Here is a 19,376-nt window from a genome sequence, read left to right as displayed (position 1 = left end):
GTACTATTATATACACTGTACTATTATATATACTGTACTATTATATACACTGTACTATCATATATACTGTACTATTACATACACTACTATAATATATACTGTACTATTACTGTACTATTATATATACTGTACTATTATATATACTGTACTATTACTGTACTATTATATATACTGTACTATTATATACACTGTACTATTATATACACTGTACTATTATATATACTGTAATAATTTATATACACTGTACTATCATATATACACTGTACTGTACTATTATATACAGTGGGGATCAAAAGTTTGGGCACCCCAGGTAAAAATGTGTATTAATGTGCATAAAGAAGCCAAGGAAAGATGGAAAAATCTCCAAAAGGCATCAAATTACAGATTAGACATTCTTATAATATGTCACCAAAAGTTACATTTTATTTCCATCATTTTCACTTTCAAAATAACAGAAAACAAAAAAATGGTGTCTGCAAAAGTCTGGGCACCCTGCAGAGTTAATATCTTGTACTGCCCCCTTTGGTAAGTATCACAGCTTGTAAACGCTTTTTGTAGCAGCCAAGAGTCTTTCAATTCTTGTTTGAGGTATCTTTGCCCATTCTTCCTTACAAAAGTCTTCCAGTTCTTTGAAATTTCTGGGCTGTCTGTCACGCACTGCTCTTTTAAGGTCTATCCATAGATTTTCAATGATGTTGAGGTCAGTAGATTGCGAAGGCCATGGCAAAACCTTCAGTTTACGCCTCTTGATGTAATCCCCCGTGGATTTCGGGGTGTGTTTAGGATCATTATCCATTTGTAGAAGCCATCCTCTCTTTAACTTCAGATTTTTCAAAGATGGCATCAAGTTAGCATCCAAAATTTGCTGAAATTTTATTGAATCCATTTTTCCTTCTACTCGTGAGATGTTCCCTGTGTCACTGGCTGCAATACAACCCCAAAGCATGATTGATCCACCCCCATGCTTAACAGTTGGACAGTGGTTCTTTTCATTAAATTCTGTTCCCCTTCTTCTCCAAACGTACCTTTGCTCATTCCGGCCAAAAAGTTCAATTTTAACCTCATCGGTCCACAGAACTTGTTTCCAAAATGCATCAGGCTTGTCTATATGTTCATTTGCAAAGTTCAAACGCTGATTTTTGTGTTGAGGACGTAGAAGAGGTTTTCTTCTGATGACTCTTCCATGAAGACCATATTTGTACAAGTATCTCTTTATAGTGGAATAGTGTACCACAACTCCAGTGTCTGCCAGATCTTTCTGGAGGGATTGTGTAGTCAAACGTGGGTTTTGAATTGTTTTTCTCACAATCCTGCGAGCTGTTCTGTCTGATATTTTTCTTGGTCTTCCAGATCTTACTTTAACTGCCACTGTTCCTGATGACTGCTTTTCTTAATTACATTCCGAACAGAGGATATTGACATCTGAAAATGTTTTGCTATCTTCTTATAGCCTTCTCCAGCTTTGTGAGCGTCAACTATTTTCAGTTTCAGATTTCTAGACAACTGCTTAGAAGAACCCATGGTGCTGATTGTTGGGGCAAAGTCAGATGAGTCTGGGCATTTAAAACCTTTGAGATTGACATCACCTGGTCTTCCCAGATGATGATTGAGAACAATCCATGACACTGGCAGGTCTCAGCTTTGTAAAGGGGGCAGTGCATGCTATAAATTCTGCAGGGTGCCCAAACTTTTGCAGACGCCATTTTTTTGTTTTCTGTTATTTTGAAAGTGTAAATGATGGAAATAAAATCTAACTTTTGTTGACATATTATAAGAATGTCTAATCTGTAATTTGATGCCTTTTGGAGATTTTTCCATCTTTCCTTGGCTTCTTTATGCACATTAATAAAATTTTTTACCTGGGGTGCCCAAACTTTTGACCCCCACTGTATAAACTGTACTATTATATATACTGTAATATTCTATATACTGTACACACAGCACAAGATACAATTACAGATCTGTCCTTTACCCTCATTAATAAAACAGCCGGACTTGTGCTAAGAGCCGCCGAGCGATTACCAGAGCGAAAACCAAGGGGGATGATGGGTCTTGTAAAACCGTTAAAGGGCCAATAACCCTCAAAATCAGCAGCTTATAATACTGCAGGAGCGATATAAGTCTCCTGTCCTACAGTCACCTCTCCCCTCCTGACATGGCTGATAACAGAGAACAATAGATATATTCACCTGTATAGGCAACAGGAAATAAATAGAGAAAAATGGTAACAATGTATCAGAGAATTGTGCGATCCATATGAGTGAATGTCTGGGCTCCAGGAGGGGATCAGAGAACGGATCTCGTAATCACTCAGCGTTTTTTGTGTCGTAATTAGAAAATGTGATTGAGTTCAGTAATGAGAAGCTGTAGGTGCAGGGAGGGGGAGGAGTGACGCATGGGCGACAGTCACAAGTCAGCACCCAGGCCTTACCTTCTGGGCCTGGATCACTTCTATTAGATCATTCACTGAGGCCTAAGGAATAACCTCATCTCATGAGGGACATGGAGCTGTCATGGAGCCATCACACGAGGTGTACAGTCCTGTCATTAATTCATCACACAAGACGTAGTCCTGTCATGAAGCCACCACATGAGGTGTACAGTCCTGTCATGGAGCCATCACACGAGGTGTACAGTCCTGTCATGGAGCCATCACACGAGGTGTACAGTCCTGTCATGGAGCCATCACACAAGATGTACAGTCCTGTCATGGAGCCATCACACGAGGTGTACAGTCCTGTCATGGAGCCATCACATAAGGTGTACAGTCCTGTCATGAATTCATCACAAAAGGTGTACAGTCCTGTCATGGAGCCATCACACGAGGTGTACAGTCCTGTCATGGAGCCATCACACGAGGTGTACAGTCCGGTCATGGAGCCATCACACGAGGTGTACAGTCCTGTCATGAAGCCATCACATGAGGTGTACAGTCCTGTCATGGAGCCATCACACGAGGAGTACAGTCCGGTCATGGAGCCATCACACGAGGTGTACAGTCCTGTCATGAAGCCATCACACGAGATGCACAGTCCTGTCATGGAGCCATCACATGAGGCTCATAGTCCTGTCATGAAGCCATCACATGAGGCTCATAGTCCTGTCATGCAGCCATCACATGAGGCTCATAGTCCTGTCATGAAGCCATTACACGAGGTGTACAGTCCTGTCATGAAGCCATCACACCAGGTGTACAGTCCTGTCATGAAACCTTCACACGAGGTGTACAGTCCTGTCATGGAGCCATCACACGAGGTGTACAGTCCTGTCATGAAGCCATCACACGAGGTGTACAGTCCTGTCATGGAGCCATCACACGAGGTGTACAGTCCTGTCATGAAGCCATCACACGAGGTGTACAGTCCTGTCATGGAGCCATCACACGAGGTGTAGAGTCCTGTCATGGAGCCATCACATGAGGTGTACAGTCCTGTCATGAAGCCATCACACGAGGTGTACAGTCCTGTCATGGAGCCATCACACGAGGTGTACAGTCCTGTCATGAAGCCATCACACGAGGTGTACAGTCCTGTTGTGAAGCCATCACACGAGGTGTACAGTCCTGTCATGAAACCTTCACACGAGGTGTACAGTCCTGTCATGGAGCCATCACATAAGGAGTACAGTCCTGTCATGGAGCCATCACATGAGGCTCATAGTTCTGTCATGAAGCCACCACATGAGGCTCATAGTCCTGTCATGAAGCCATTACACGAGGTGTACAGTCCTGTCATGAAGCCATCCCACCAGGTGTACAGTCCTGTCATGAAACCTTCACACGAGGTGTACAGTCCTGTCATGTAGCCATCACACGAGGTGTACAGTCCTGTCATGAAGCCATCACACAAGGTGTAGAGTCCTGTCATGAAGCCATCACACGAGGTGTACAGTCCTGTCATGGAGCCATCACACGAGGTGTAGAGTCCTTTCATGTAGCCATCACACGAGGTGTACAGTCCTGTCATGGAGCCATCACACGAGGTGTACAGTCCTGTCATGGAGCCATCACACGAGGTGTACAGTCCTGTCATGGAGCCATCACACGAGGTGTACAGTCCTGTCATGGAGCCATCACACGAGGTGTACAGTCCTGTCATGAAGCCATCACACGAGGTGTACAGTCCAGTCATGGAGCCATCACACGAGGTGTACAGTCCTGTCATGGAGCCATCACACGAGGTGTAAAGTCCTGTCATGGAGCCATCACACGAGGTGTACAGTCCTGTCATGGAGCCATCACACAAGGTGTACAGTCCTGTCATGAAGCCATCACACGAGGTGTACAGTCCTGTCATGAAGCCATCACACGAGGTGTACAGTCCTGTCATGAAGCCATCACACGAGGTGTACAGTCCTGTCATGGAACCATCGCACGAGGTGTACAGTCCTGTCATGAAACCATCACACGAGGTGTAGAGTCCTGTCATGAAGCCATCACACGAGGTGTACAGTCCTGTCATGGAACCATCACACGAGGTGTAGAGTCCTGTCATGGAACCATCACACGAGGTGTACAGTCCTGTCATGGAACCATCACACGAGGTGTAGAGTCCTGTCATGGAACCATCACACGAGGTGTACAGTCCTATCATGGAACCATCACACGAGGTGTACAGTCCTGTCATGGAACCATCCCACGAGGTGTAGAGTCCTGTCATGAAGCCATCACATGAGGTGTACAGTCCTGTCATGGAGACATCACACGAAGTGTAAAGTCCTGTCATGGAGCCATCACAAAGGTTTATGGTCCTGTTATAAAGCCATCACAGGAGATTCATGTCCCTGTTATGTAGCCATCACACAAGGCATGTAGTCCTGTCATGAATTCATCACACAAAACATAGTCCTGTCATGAAGCCATCACACAAGGTGTACAGTCCTGTCATGGAGCCATCACTTGATGCACAGAGTCCTGTCATGGAGCCATCACACGAGGTGTACAGTCCTGTCATGGAGCCATCACACGAGGTGTACAGTCCTGTCATGGAGCCATCACACAAGGTGTACTGTCCTGTCATGGAGCCATCACACGAGGTGTACAGTCCTGTCATGGAGCCATCACACGAGGTATAGAGTCCTGTCATGGAGCCATCACACGAGGTGTAAAGTCCTGCTATAAAGCCATGCATGTTCCAGTCACGTTCCAGTCATGAAACCATCACACAAAACATAGTCCTGTCATGAAGCCATCACACAAGGTGTACAGTCCTGTCATGGAGCCATCACTTGATGCACAGAGTCCTGTCATGAAGCCATCACACGAGGTGTACAGTCCTGTCATGGAGCCATCACACGAGGTGTAGAGTCCTGTCATGGAGCCATCACATGAGGCTCATAGTCCTGTCATGAAGCCATCACACGAGGTGTACAGTCCTGTTGTGAAGCCATCACACGAGGTGTACAGTCCTGTCATGAAACCTTCACACGAGGTGTACAGTCCTGTCATGGAGCCATCACATAAGGAGTACAGTCCTGTCATGGAGCCATCACATGAGGCTCATAGTTCTGTCATGAAGCCACCACATGAGGCTCATAGTCCTGTCATGAAGCCATTACACGAGGTGTACAGTCCTGTCATGAAGCCATCCCACCAGGTGTACAGTCCTGTCATGGAGCCATCACACGAGGTGTACAGTCCTGTCATGGAGCCATCACACGAGGTGTACAGTCCTGTCATGGAGCCATCACACGAGGTGTACAGTCCTGTCATGAAGCCATAATACGAGGTGTACAGTCCTGTGATGGAGCCATCACACGAGGTGTACAGTCCTGTCATGAAGCCATCACACCAGGTGTACAGTCCTGTCATGGAGCCATCACACGAGGTGTAGAGTCCTTTCATGTAGCCATCACACGAGGTGTAGAGTCCTGTCATGGAGCCATCACACGAGGCGTACAGTCCTGTCATGGAGCCATCACACGAGGCGTACAGTCCTGTCATGGAGCCATCACACGAGGTGTAGAGTCCTGTCATGGAGCCATCACACAAGGTGTAAAGTCCTGCTATAAAGCCATGCATGTTCCAGTCACGTTCCAGTCATGAAACCATCACACAAGGCACACAGTCCTGTCATGAAGCGATTACAAGAGGCTTCTGGTCCTGTTATAAAGCCATCACACGAGGTGTACAGTCCTATCATGGAGCCATCACACGAGGTGTACAGTCCTGTCATGGAGCCATCACACAAGGTGTACAGTCCTATCATGGAGCCATCACACGAGGTGTACAGTCCTGTCATGGAGCCATCACACGAGGTGTACAGTCCTGTCATGGAGCCATCACACGAGGTGTAGAGTCCTGTCATGAAGCCATCACAGAAGATTTGTGTCCCTGTTATGTAGCCATCACGTGAGGTGCATTGTCCAGTCATGAAGCCATCACGTGAGGCACATGGTCTTGTTATCAAGCCATTACAGGAGGCAAGTGGTCCTGACATGGAGCCATTATATGAAGTACAAAATTCTGTCGCTCAGCCATCGCAGAGGCATGTGGTCCTGTTATGAGGGCATCACACAAGGTAAACAGTCCTATCGTGGAGCCATCGCACGAGGCACACAGTCCTTTTATGGGGCACACAATCCATGAAGCACACAACATGAGGCACACAATATGGAACGCTTCACAAATTTGCGTGTCATCCTTGCGCAGGGCCCATGCTAATCTTCTCTGTATCGTTCCAATACAGCACACATGGGGCACACAATCCTTTCATGGAGCCATCGTACAATGCACATGGTCCTGTCATGGAGCCATCACACAGTCCCGTCACGGAGCCATCAGTCCTCCCCAGAGCTGTCCTCTATAGACAGATGTTCTCATGATAGAAACAACATTAACCCATTGTTCCTCAGCCGCTCCAGTCTGTTCCCACTGCCCAGGATTAGAGACGGAGAAATTACTATAATGTTCTTATCAGGCTCCGGACGGGCAGCTTAACACTACGGTCACCGAGATCTGATGAGCAGATGACCCCCTGGGATCACAGTGAAGGACACGTGTCCCCTCTACCGCCATGTCCTGCCCCATCTCGGGGGTCACTGATACCAGTGCTAAGGGGGGGTCGAGAGATTTATACATCTCTGGGTCTGCGCCCACTAATCAGCTTTCCTCTTATCTGCGGTGCGGACAGACACGTAACCACCGCATCCTGCGCTTTTATGGAAATCAATTGCCAAAACCTCTGTTTGCTGTCAGTGAATGGAAGCAATCTTACAACCCATCTTGACCTATTGTATTCAGTCTAGATAATCCTCTCCGCGCCAAACACAGAATCAAGGCTAATCTCTCTCCTATCCCGAAAGTATAGGGATTACGGAGTTAATATAGGATTCTCATATAGTAGTGGTCTCTAAACTGTGGTTCGTCCGGCTGTTGCAAAACTACAACTCCCAGCATGCCCTGAGATCAGAAAAGACTTTACATGGGGCATAGCTATAGTGTTCCCCAACTTTGTGTGTCTCCAGCTGTTGCAAAACTCCCAGCATGCCCTGAGCTCACCAGAGACTTTATATGGTGCATAACTATAGTGTTCTAAAACTTATGTCTCTCCAGCTGTTGAAGAACCATAACTCCCAGCATGCCTTGAGCTCAGTGACTTTTTTTAATTAAAATTTTTATTAAGCAATATACAATCAATGGCCGACATTTATCATTGTCTTTAGACTGTTTTTTGTGTTAGAAAAGGTCTTTTGGTTTACACATTTCTGCTGATTTTGAGTTGTAATCCACCGATTTTGGCGATACACATGATATGGAAGGGTTTTATGAACTGCGCCTTTTTGTGAAAAGGCGCAAAAAAGGTGCAAAGCCACTGAAAAGTCTCTAAAACTACACCAGCCCCAGACTTAGCTTTTTGGTGTATGTGAAGAGAGAAATATCAGAAAATGTGACCGGCACAAAAGAGATTGAGGTCGGGATATGAGGACGGGATATGAGGACGGGATATGAGGTCGGGATAAGAGGTCGGGATAAGAGGTCGGGATAAGAGGTCGGGATATGAGGGCGGGATATGAGGGCGGGATATGAGGGCGGGATATGAGGGCGGGATATGAGGGCGGGATATGAGGGCGGGATATGAGGTCGGGATATGAGGTCGGGATATGAGGTCGGGATATGAGGTCGGGATATGAGGTCGGGATATGAGGGCGGGATATGAGGGCGGGATATGAGGGCGGGATATGAGGGCGGGATATGAGGTCGGGATATGAGGGCGGGATATGAGGGCGGGATATGAGGGCGGGATATGAGGTCGGGATATGAGGTCGGGATATGAGGTCGGGATATGAGGTCGGGATAAGAGGTCGGGATAAGAGGTCGGGATATGAGGGCGGGATATGAGGGCGGGATATGAGGGCGGGATATGAGGGCGGGATATGAGGTCGGGATATGAGGTCGGGATATGAGGTCGAGATATGAGGTCGGGATATGAGGTCGGGATATGAGGTCGGGATATGAGGTCGGGATATGAGGTCGGGATATGAGGTCGGGATATGAGGTCGGGATATGAGGTCGGGAAATGAGGTCGAGATAGATATGAGGGCGGGATATGAGGACGGGATATGAGGGCGGGATATGAGGGCGGGATAGGAGGGCGGGATAGGAGGGCGGGATAGGAGGGCGGGATAGGAGGTCGGGATAGGAGGTCGGGATAGGAGGTCGGGATAGGAGGATGGGGTTGGGATATGACAACAATATATGAGGACGGCATATGAAGTCAAAAGTTTCCTCCTTTGTTTATTTTCCTCCCCAACAAGGATTAGGAAGGAAAAACCGGGCAACGCCGAGTACTCAGCTAGTACATACATATATATATATATATATATATATATATATATATATATATATATATATATATGTGACAGCCGGTCACTCTCTGATTGGGACCTTTACAACCGAGTCCCACAGTTCAGGAGTTACAACATTATCTTTCGGGACCACTTCTCAAAAGCCACAACATTACATTTCGATAAGTATTTATCAAGCAAGAAAGTAGATAATCTTGTGATAAACCCTGAGGATCTAGTAGCGGAGACTATAAAGTCCAGTGCTATATCATTTTGGTAAGTTAAAGGGGCACTCCACTGGAAAACATTTTCTTTTAAATCAACTGGTGCCAGAAAGTTAAAACAGATTTGTAATTTACTTCTATAAAAAAAATCTTAATCCTTCCAATACTTATCAGCTACTGAAGTTGAGTTGTTCTTTTCTGTCTGACATCAGTGCTCTCTGCTGACATCTCTGTCTGTCTCAGGAACTGTCCGGAGCAAGAGATGTTTGCTATTGGGATTTGCTCCTACCCTGGACAGCTCCCGAGACAGATGTCATCAGGGAGCATTTAGACAGAAAAGAACAACTCAACTTCAGCAGCTGATAACTATTGGAAGGATTAAGATTTTTTAATAGAAATAATTTACAAATCTGTTTAAGTTTCTGCTAAAAATGAAAGCAGCGATCTGATTGGTTGCTATGGGCGACTCAGCAACTTTTCTTCTGCACAGGTTTTAATAAATCTCCCCTATAAAGTGTAGAGTAGAATTCTCTGAAAACCATAAGAATTTCATCAACAATATCTCCGGTATTAGATTTAAGGGATGAAATCATTACGGGAGGATTTTAAGCTTTTTACATTTTTGAAATAATACGACCGACCGATTCCCCCTCTGTATAAAGGACTTGTTTCTGTAACATTAATCTATTATTTGCCTGAGACTTTATATAGTGCGTAACTATAGTGTTCCCCAACTCGCGTCTCTCCAGCTGTTGCAAAACTACAACTCCCAGCATACCCGGAGCTCAGCAGACTTTATATAGTGTGTAACTATGGTGTTCCCTAACTTGCGTCTCTCCAGCTATTGCAAAACTACAACTCCCAGCATGCCCTGAGCTCAGCAGAGACTTTATATAGTGCGTACCTATAGTGTTCCCTAACTTTCGTCTCTCCAGCTGTTGCAAAACTACAACTCCCAGCATGCCCTGAGCTCAGCAGAGACTTTATATGGTGCGTAACTATAGTGTTCCCCAACTTGCATCTCTCCAGCAAAACTACAACTCCCAGCATGCCCTGAGCTCAGCAGAGACTTTATATAGAGCATAACTATAGTGTTCCCCAACTCGCGTCTCTCCAGCTGTTGCAAAACTACAACTCCCAGCATGCCCTGAGCTCAGCAGAGACTTTATATAATGCGTAACTATAGTGTTCCCTAACTCGCGTCTCTCCAGCTGTTGCAGAACTACAACTCCCAGCATGCCCTGAGCTCAGCAGAGACTTTATATGGTGCGTAACTATAGTGTTCCCCAACTTGCATCTCTCCAGCAAAACTACAACTCCCAGCATGCCCTGAGCTCAGCAGAGACTTTATATAGAGCATAACTATAGTGTTCCCCAACTCGCGTCTCTCCAGCTGTTGCAAAACTACAACTCCCAGCATGCCCTGAGCTCAGCAGAGACTTTATATAATGCGTAACTATAGTGTTCCCTAACTCGCGTCTCTCCAGCTGTTGCAGAACTACAACTCCCAGCATGCCCTGAGCTCAGCAGAAACTTTATATGGTGCGCAACTATAGTGTTCCCTAACTTGCGTCTCTCCAGCTGTTGCAAAACTACAACTCCCAGCATGCCCTGAGCTCAGCAGAGACTTTATATAGAGCATAACTATAGTGTTCCCCAACTCGCGTCTCTCCAGCTATTGCAAAACTACAACTCCCAACATGCCCTGAGCACAGCAGAGACTTTATATAGTGCGTAACTATAGTGTTCCCCAACTTGCATCTCTCCAGCAAAACTACAACTCCCAGCATACCCTGAGCTCAGCAGAGACTTTATATAGTGCGTAACTATAGTGTTCCCCAACTTGCATCTCTCCAGCAAAACTACAACTCCCAGCATACCCTGAGCTCAGCAGAGACTTTATATAGTGCGTAACTATAGTGTTCCCCAACTTGCGTGTCTCCAGCTGTTGCAGAACTATAACTCCCAGCATGCAATGAGCTCAGCAGAGACTTTATATAATGCGTAACTATAGTGTTCCCTAACTTGTGTCTCTCCAGCTGTTGCAAAACTACAACTCCCAGCATGCCCTGAGCTCAGCAGAATTTTTTATAGTGCGTAATTATAGTGTTCCCTAACTTGCGTCTCTGCAGCTGTTGCAGAACTACAACTCCCAGCATGCCCTGAGCTCAGCAGACACTTTGCATGGTGCATAACTATAACTTGCGTCTCTCCAACTGTTGCAAAACTACAACTCCCAGCATGCCCTGAGCTCAGCAGAGACTTTATATAGTGTTCCCCAACTTGCGTCTCTCCAGCTATTGCAAAACTACAACTCCCAGCATGCCCTGAGCTCAGCAGAGACTTTATGTAGTGCGTAACTATAGTGTTCCCCAACTCGCGTCTCTCCAGCTGTTGCAAAACTACAACTCCCAGCATGCCCTGAGCTCAGCAGAGACTTTATATAGTGCGTAACTATAGTGTTCCCTAACTTGCGTCTCTTCAGTTGTTGCAGAACTATAACTCCCAGCATGCCCTGAGCTCAGCAGAGACTTTATATAGTGCGTAACTCTCCCTAACTCGCGTCTCTCCAGCTGTTGCAGAACTACAACTCCCAGCATGCCCTGAGCTCAGCAGAAACTTTATATAGTGCGTAACTATAGTGTTCCCTAACTTGCGTCTCTCCAGCTGTTGCAAAACTACAACTCCCAGCATGCCCTGAGCTCAGCAGAGACTTTATATAGAGCGTAACTATAGTGTTCCCTAACTTGCGTCTCTCCAGCTGTTGCAAAACTACAACTCCCAGCATGCCCTGAGCTCAGCAGAGACTTTATATAGAGCGTAACTATAGTGTTCCCCAACTCGCGTCTCTCGAGCTATTGCAAAACTACAACTCTCAGCATGCCCTGAGCTCAGCAGAGACTTTATATAGTGCATAACTATTGTGTTCCCTAACTTGCGTCTCTCCAGCTGTTGCGTCGCTCCAGCCGAAGGCTGTCCGGGCATGCTGGGAGTTGTAGTTTTGCAACAGCTGGAGAGCTTGAGGTTTGAGGTCTATTACTATAACATTTCCTCTATTCTGCCATCACCAGCAGCAGAAGGGCAGCCATCCCCCCCAGTGCAGGTGGAGCAGATCACCTGGCAGCGGCGCTCACTGCGGCTACGGCTACTGTGGCAGCTGCATTGTGGAGACGGTAACATTAGGCATTGTTTTCATGTAACACGAGGCAGCGAGACAATGACAGGCTCCAGTATCAATATCTCCTAGACAATGCCTGCAGCCACTTAAAGGGCAAGTAGTCAGTGACCATAGCACCGGCGCACACTTACAGCGTCTTGGAAAAACACAAAGTTTTCATTGCGCGGTTATTATGGAAAAAAAATAATAATAATAATAATCAAAAAAAATTTGCAAAACTCCAGAATAAAAGGTAACAAGTCACGGAGGTGTGCGCTCATAGACAGCGCTACGTATGGATCGTATTACACATAGCGGTACATATAGGTGGATATATTACCGTATCGCCAGGAGATGTAAACGAGTAACAGGCGCTAAATTTGTAATCGCTTTATTAATAATATTATTATTCTAATTATTATTCTATTATTCTAAATAATAATTATTATTAATTATATTATTACATTTATTATTATTTCAATATTATTATTAGTCTTATCTATAATCTTCATTTATTATATTATTTTTAATATATATATATATATATATATATATATATATATATTAACCTTTTTTTTTTATATATATATTCCATTGTCATGTACACATACAGCAATGGGATGCGTTAACCCCTCAGTGACCGCGCATGTCACACGTACAGGCGCTATATTTCTAATCGCTTTATTAATATTATATTATTATTCTAATTAATAATATTATTACATTTATTATTATTTAATTATTATTATTAGTCTTATCTATAATAATTTATATTTTATATTCCATTTTCATGTACACATACAGCAACGGGACGTGTTAACCCCTCAGTGACCGCGCATGTCACACTTACAGGCGCTAAATTTCTAATCGCTTTATTAATATTATACTGTTATTCTAATTAATTATATTATTACAATTATTATTATTTAATTATCATTATTCTTATCTATAGTCTTTATTTATTATTCATTTTTAATATATATATTTTTTAACCATTTTTTATATTCCATTGTCATGCACACATACAGCAATGGGACGCGTTAACCCCTCAGTGACTGCGTATTTATTTATTATTTATTTTTAATATATATATATATATATATATTTATTTATTTTTTTAACCCTTTTTTATATCCCATTGTCATGTACACATACAGTAACGGGACGTGTTAACCCCTCAGTGACCGCGTATGTCACACGTATAGGTCACGGCGAGAGTTCACGGCTCGGGTTACCTGGCTACTCTTTTTTTTTTTAGTTGTAGTCAGGTATCCAGGAGCCCCGGGGGGGCTCCAAGTGTTTCACAATGACGTCCTCTGGCCCTATAGAATCAGGTTACCCCCCCCCCCCCCACTGTGGGGGTCACTACACAATAGTGTCATGTGATTGTGACCGCTGTCCTGGGTACGGTACATGAGGGGGGGGTCTCACAATGATATAGGGCCCACCACATCTTGGCACGTCACCCCCCCCCCACCACCACCACCCACCACCCGCACACCCCCTTTCTTACCATTCTCAGAGGAAAGTGTGTGGTTACGGTCATTCTGCGGCATGTCCCCCGTCACCTCCCAGTCCAGCCGGGGAACGCTGAATATTCCAATATCCGGGAACCATTGTTCTGCAGACGAGGGGTTCGGTGCGGTGGTCCGATGCTGCGGGCGCCCACCGCTGGGGTGATAAGTCACAATGAGTGTGTAGTGATGTGCGGCAGTGGGTGTGTGCTGCGCTGACAGTATATAGCGGTAGGAGTCCTTGTATCTCCTGGATGTCGTCTTATTCCTGTGCAGGATACATTATGGCAGGTGTTGTGCGGTGCAGGTGTGCGGTGTCGTTGCGGTGCCGGGTCTGTACCTGGATAGCGTGTGTGTCAGGCTGCCCTGCTGCTTCTTTGTGTGCGGGCTCTGCAGAACGTTGCTTTGCATTGAGAATAAGCCGAGGGCTGCCGCCGCCTCCTCCTCCTCCATCATCATCACCGCTCCCTCCTCCCTCTCTGTCCCTATGAATCAGCTCTGCCTTCGCCCTCCCTCACTCATCTTTCTGAGGGTCCAGCTATGCTGGCAGCCCTTTTGGTTTCACCGGTGGTCATGGTAACGGGGGGCAGGGAAGCATGGCGGGGTCCCCGGGCTGTCATATGAATGACTGTGTACCGCATCATCTCTGCGGCGAGGACCATGTGCACTACACAGCTCGGATATAGGGGGGCAGATATAGGGTTGGGGGTCCCCGGAATCATCACCCACATGAGGGTCAGATTATAGGGTCACCACCAGGACGGTATTTTTTTATATTAAAAATAACGGCAATGCAATGGCTGGAATTTATCCAACCAACCCTCCAACTTCTGGAATGTTGCACTATATAATATACCAGTGTTTCCCAACCAGAGCGCCTCCAGCTGTTGCAAAACTACAACTCCCAGCATGCCCGGACAGCCAACGGCTGTCCGGGCATGCTGGGAGTTGTAGTTTTGCAACAGCTGGAGGCACCCCTGGTTGGGAAACACTGATCTATACTATATACAACTATATAGTCCAACATGCTGGGAGTTGTAGTTTTGCAACAGCTGGAGGCACCCCTGGTTGGGAAACATTGACCTATACTATAAACTACTATATAGTCCAACATGCTGGGAGTTTTACTTTTGCAACAGCTGGAGGCACCCCTGGTTGGAAAACACTGCCCTATACTATATCCTACTATATAGTCCAACATGCTGGGAGTTGTAGTTTTGCAACAGCTGGAGGCACTCCTGGTTGGGAAACACTGATCTATACTATATACAACTATATAGTCCAACATGCTGGGAGTTGTAGTTTTGCAACAGCTGGAGGCACCCCTGGTTGGAAAACACTGCCCTATACTATATCCTACTATATAGTCCAACATGCTGGGAGTTGTAGTTTTCGTTTGGAACAGCTGCTGAGCCACAGGCTGTATCAGGGCATGCTGGGAGTTGTAGTTAGCAACTAACTGCAACTCGTGAATTAAATTTTTTAAAAAGCGATCAAAAAGTCCCATCAAAACAAAAATGGTCCTGTTAAAAACTACAGATCGGGGCGCAAAAAATGAAAAAAAGTTATAGGCATCAGAATAGGACAAAATTTCCCCCACATGTGTGTATCATGTGAGGTCACGCATATATAATTAATTATGCAAATTAGAATGATCGGTATGTTTTTTGCAAGAAAGGTGGTGACCCTAGTCAGATATAGGGTTGGGGGTCCCCGGAATCACCCACAAGATTATTGATCGCTGCTCCGGTGTTCAGCGCCATAAATCAAAGAAATAGAGAAACCCGAGCATAAGAGCTGACACTCTAAAACATATAAAGGGCAAGGACATGAGGCTGCGGTGCTGGGCGGCATTATATACACGATGGTGCATGAATAGGAAACCCATAAAGACCACGAGAACGTCCGTAATCCTGAAAACAACGCGCACTATATACAGATCAGCCGCAACATTAAAACTGCTGACAGGTGAGGCGATAAACATGGATAACCTGAGGCGAAAAACATGGATAACCTGATCACAATGGCGTAACTTCACTGTAAATAATGCTGCAACACTGTGCACAGATCAGCCATAACATTAAAACCGCTAACAGGTGAGGTGATAAACATGGATAACCTGATCACAATGGCGTAACTTCACTGTAAATAATGCCGCAACACTGTGCACAGATCAGCCATAACATTAAAACCGCTAACAGGTGAGGTGATAAACATGGATAACCTGATCACAATGGCGTAACTTCACTGTAAATAATGCCGCCACAATGTGCACAGATCAGCCATAACATTAAAACCGCTAACAGGTGAGGCGATAAACATGGATAACCTGATCACAATGGCGTAACTTCACTGTAAATAATGCCGCCACACTGTGCACAGATCAGCCATAACATTAAAACCGCTAACAGGTGAGGTGATAAACATGGATAACCTGATCACAATGGTGTAACTTCACTGTAAATAATGCCGCAACACTGTGCACAGATCAGCCATAACATTAAAACCGCTAACAGGTGAGGTGATAAACATGGATAACCTGATCACAATGGCGTAACTTCACTGTAAATAATGCCGCAACACTGTGCACAGATCAGCCATAACATTAAAACCGCTAACAGGTGAGGTGATAAACATGGATAACCTGATCACAATGGCGTAACTTCACTGTAAATAATGCCGCCACACTGTACACAGATCAGCCATAACATTAAAACTGCTGACAGGTGAGGCGATAAACATGGATAACCTGATCACAATGGCGTAACTTCACTGTAAATAATGCCGCCACACTGTGCACAGATCAGCCATAACATTAAAACCGCTAACAGGTGAGGCAAAAAACATGGATAACCTGATCACAATGGCGTAACTTCACTGTAAATAATGCCGCCACACTGTGCACAGATCAGCCATAACATTAAAACCGCTGACAGGTGAGGCGAAAAACATGAATTATCTGATGACAATTGCTTCTCTACAGCGCACAAAATGTCAGTAACCTCGCTCTAAAATAATGCCGCCACACTGTACACAGATCAGACGTAAAACCATCGATGGTTGAAGCAAAAGTCACGGATCGTCTGATGACAAGGACGCCTGTAAGGGGAGTACGCAGAGTTTTGTGTGTGAGGGGTCACAGTAATGTCACTATAAATAAAGCCACCACATGGTACACAAGTCATGACACTGATATTCCAGATGCACCATGCGGAGAACAGTGCAGGCGAGTAGTGCTGACATGTATGTACTGTATATGGTGCAGAAATAAACCAGGAGAGGACGTCACTATGGAATATTCTGCATATTATTTCTCAGATTTAAATGACATCTGCAGCAAAATACAACTTATCTCCTATCCACAGGTAAGTGTTTGATCGCGGGGGGGGGGGGGGGGTTTGATCGATGGGACCCCCACGATGTCCTGCATGGGGCCACGGCTCTCCCATGCAGGAGGGGTGCCAGCCGCAGTGTGAAGTTGCGGCCGACGCGCCTCCTCCATGTATGTCTATGGGAGAGGTAGGGAGGCAGCGTTCGTGCTTCTCCCATAGAGCTGAATGGGGACGGGGCATGGAGGGGCAATGCGGGGCCCCGTTTGGGAGATCGCAGGGGGTCCCAGTGGTTGTACCCCCCGCGATCAGACACTTATCCCCTATCCTGTGGAGAAGGGATAACTTGTATTTTGCTGCAGATGTCCTTTAAAGTTTAAAAAAATATATTCTGCTGAAATAACATTGTACAGTGAACTAAACATTATTCTTACATACAGAAAACACAGACAGTCACTTCTGAAATGTTTCTATAAAATGAAGTATTCCTCACAGGAAAGGATTGCAGTAACACACGTTTATTCCCTTTGTGTGTATTGGAACTAAACCAAAAAAGGAGGAAAAATAGCAAATTGGACATAATGTTACCAAACTCCAAAAATGGTCTGGACAAAATTATTGGCACCTTAACTTATATTTGGTTGCAGACCCTTTGGAAAAAATAAGTGAAATCAGTGTCTTCCTATAACCATCAATAAGTTTCTTACACCTCTCAGCCGGAATGTTGGACCACTCTTCCTATAACCATCAATAAGCTTCTTACACCTCTCAGCCGGAATGTTTGACCACTCTTCCTATAACCATCAATAAGCTTCTTACACCTCTCAGCCGGAATGTTGGACCACTCTTCCTATAACCATCAATAAGCTTCTTACACCTCTCAGCCGGAATGTTGGACCACTCTTCCTATAACAATCAATCAATAAGCTTCTTACACCTCTCAGCCGGAATGTTGGACCACTCGTCCTATAACCATCAATAAGCTTCTTACACCTCTCAGCCGGAATGTTGGACCACTCTTCCTATAACAATCATAAAGCTTCTTACACCTCTCAGTCGGAATGTTGGACCACTCTTCCTTTACAAACTGCTCAAGGTCTCTCTTATTGGACGGCGCCTTTTCCCAACAGTAATTATAAGATCTCTCCACAGGTGATCAATGGGATTTAGATCTGGACTCATTGCTGACACTTCAGAACTCTCCAGCGCTTTGTTGTCTCCATTTCTGGGGCTTTTTGACGTATGTTTGGGGTCATTGTCCTGCTGGAAGACCCAAGATCTCGAACACAAACCCAGCTTTCTGACACTGGGCTGTACAGTGCGACCCAAAATCCATTGGTAATCCTCAGATTTCATGATGTCTTGTACACATTCAAGGCCCCCAGTGCCAGAGGCAGCAAAACAACCCAAAACATCACTGACCTCCCCCATATGTCACTGTAGGTACTGTGCTCTTTTCTTTGTAGGCCTCATTCTGTTTTCGGTAAACAGTAGAATGATTTGCTTTAACAAAAAGCTCTATCTTGGTCTCATCTGTCCACAAGACGTTTTCCCAGGAGGATTTTGGTTACTCAAGTTTATTTTGGTAAAATGTAGTCTTGCTTTATTATGTCTCTGTGTCAGTAGTGGGGTCCTCCTGGGTCTCCTCCATAGTGGGGTACTCCTGGGTCTCCTCCATAGTGGGGTCCTCCCGGGTCTCCTCCATAGTGGGGTCCTCCCGGGTCTCCTCCATAGCGGCGTCCTCCCGGGTCTCCTCCATAGCGGCGTCCTCCCGGGTCTCCTCCATAGCGGCGTCCTCCCGGGTCTCCTCCATAGCGGCGTCCTCCCGGGTCTCCTCCATAGCGGCGTCCTCCCGGGTCTCCTCCATAGCGGGGTCCTCCCGGGTCTCCTCCATAGCGGGGTCCTCCCGGGTCTCCTCCATAGCGGGGTCCTCCCGGGTCTCCTCCATAGCGGGGTCCTCCCGGGTCTCCTCCATAGCGGGGTCCTCCCGGGTCTCCTCCATAGCGGGGTCCTCCTGGGTCTCTTCCATAGTGGGGTCCTCCTGGGTCTCCTCCATAGTGGGATCCTCCTTGGTCTCCTCCATAGTGGGGTCCTCCTGGGTTTCCTCCATAGTGGGGTCCTCCTGGGTCTCCTCCATGGTGGGGTCCTCCTGGGTCTCCTCCATAGCGTTTCATTTCATTTAAATGTTGACGGATAGTTCGCGCTGACACTGATGCTCCCTTAGCCTGCAGGACAGCTTGAATATCTTTGGAACTTGTTTGGGGCTGCTTATCCACCATCCGGACTATCCTGCAGTGACACCTTTCATCAATTTTTCTCTTCCGTCCACGCCCAGGGAGATTATCTACAGTGCCATGGGGTTGTAAGC

The 19,376-nt window shown here is 45.8% G+C and overlaps 2 protein-coding genes and 1 pseudogene across 3 annotated transcripts in view; 1 reads left to right on the top strand and 2 right to left on the bottom strand.

The window, feature by feature from the left end:
- Positions 1-14,287, bottom strand: part of LOC130284247 (uncharacterized) — a 121,005-nt gene extending 106,718 nt beyond the window's left edge. The window contains exons 1-2 of one of the 2 annotated variants that reach the window (XM_056534419.1): positions 14,020-14,126; positions 13,679-13,820 (exon numbers count right to left, since the gene is read on the bottom strand). The gene's annotated coding sequence lies outside the window, so the exon portion shown is untranslated. Of the gene's footprint in view, positions 1-13,678 lie in introns of both variants that reach the window. The other variant, XM_056534418.1, reaches the window with a different exon arrangement.
- LOC130285258 (uncharacterized) lies at positions 2,503-3,393 on the top strand. The gene has a single exon (XM_056536607.1). It carries the CDS (start codon positions 2,503-2,505, stop codon positions 3,391-3,393), a length of 891 nt encoding a protein of 296 aa, XP_056392582.1.
- LOC130290145 (U6 spliceosomal RNA) lies at positions 6,605-6,702 on the bottom strand (annotated as a pseudogene).
- Positions 14,288-19,376: the final 5,089 nt, after the last annotated feature.

The sequence above is a fragment of the Hyla sarda genome, chromosome 8, assembly GCF_029499605.1.
Source record: "Hyla sarda isolate aHylSar1 chromosome 8, aHylSar1.hap1, whole genome shotgun sequence".
NCBI classification, from domain to species: domain Eukaryota; kingdom Metazoa; phylum Chordata; class Amphibia; order Anura; family Hylidae; genus Hyla; species Hyla sarda.
Note: the sequence above shows the minus strand (reverse complement) of the source record. Positions and strands in the feature narration are given on the sequence as shown.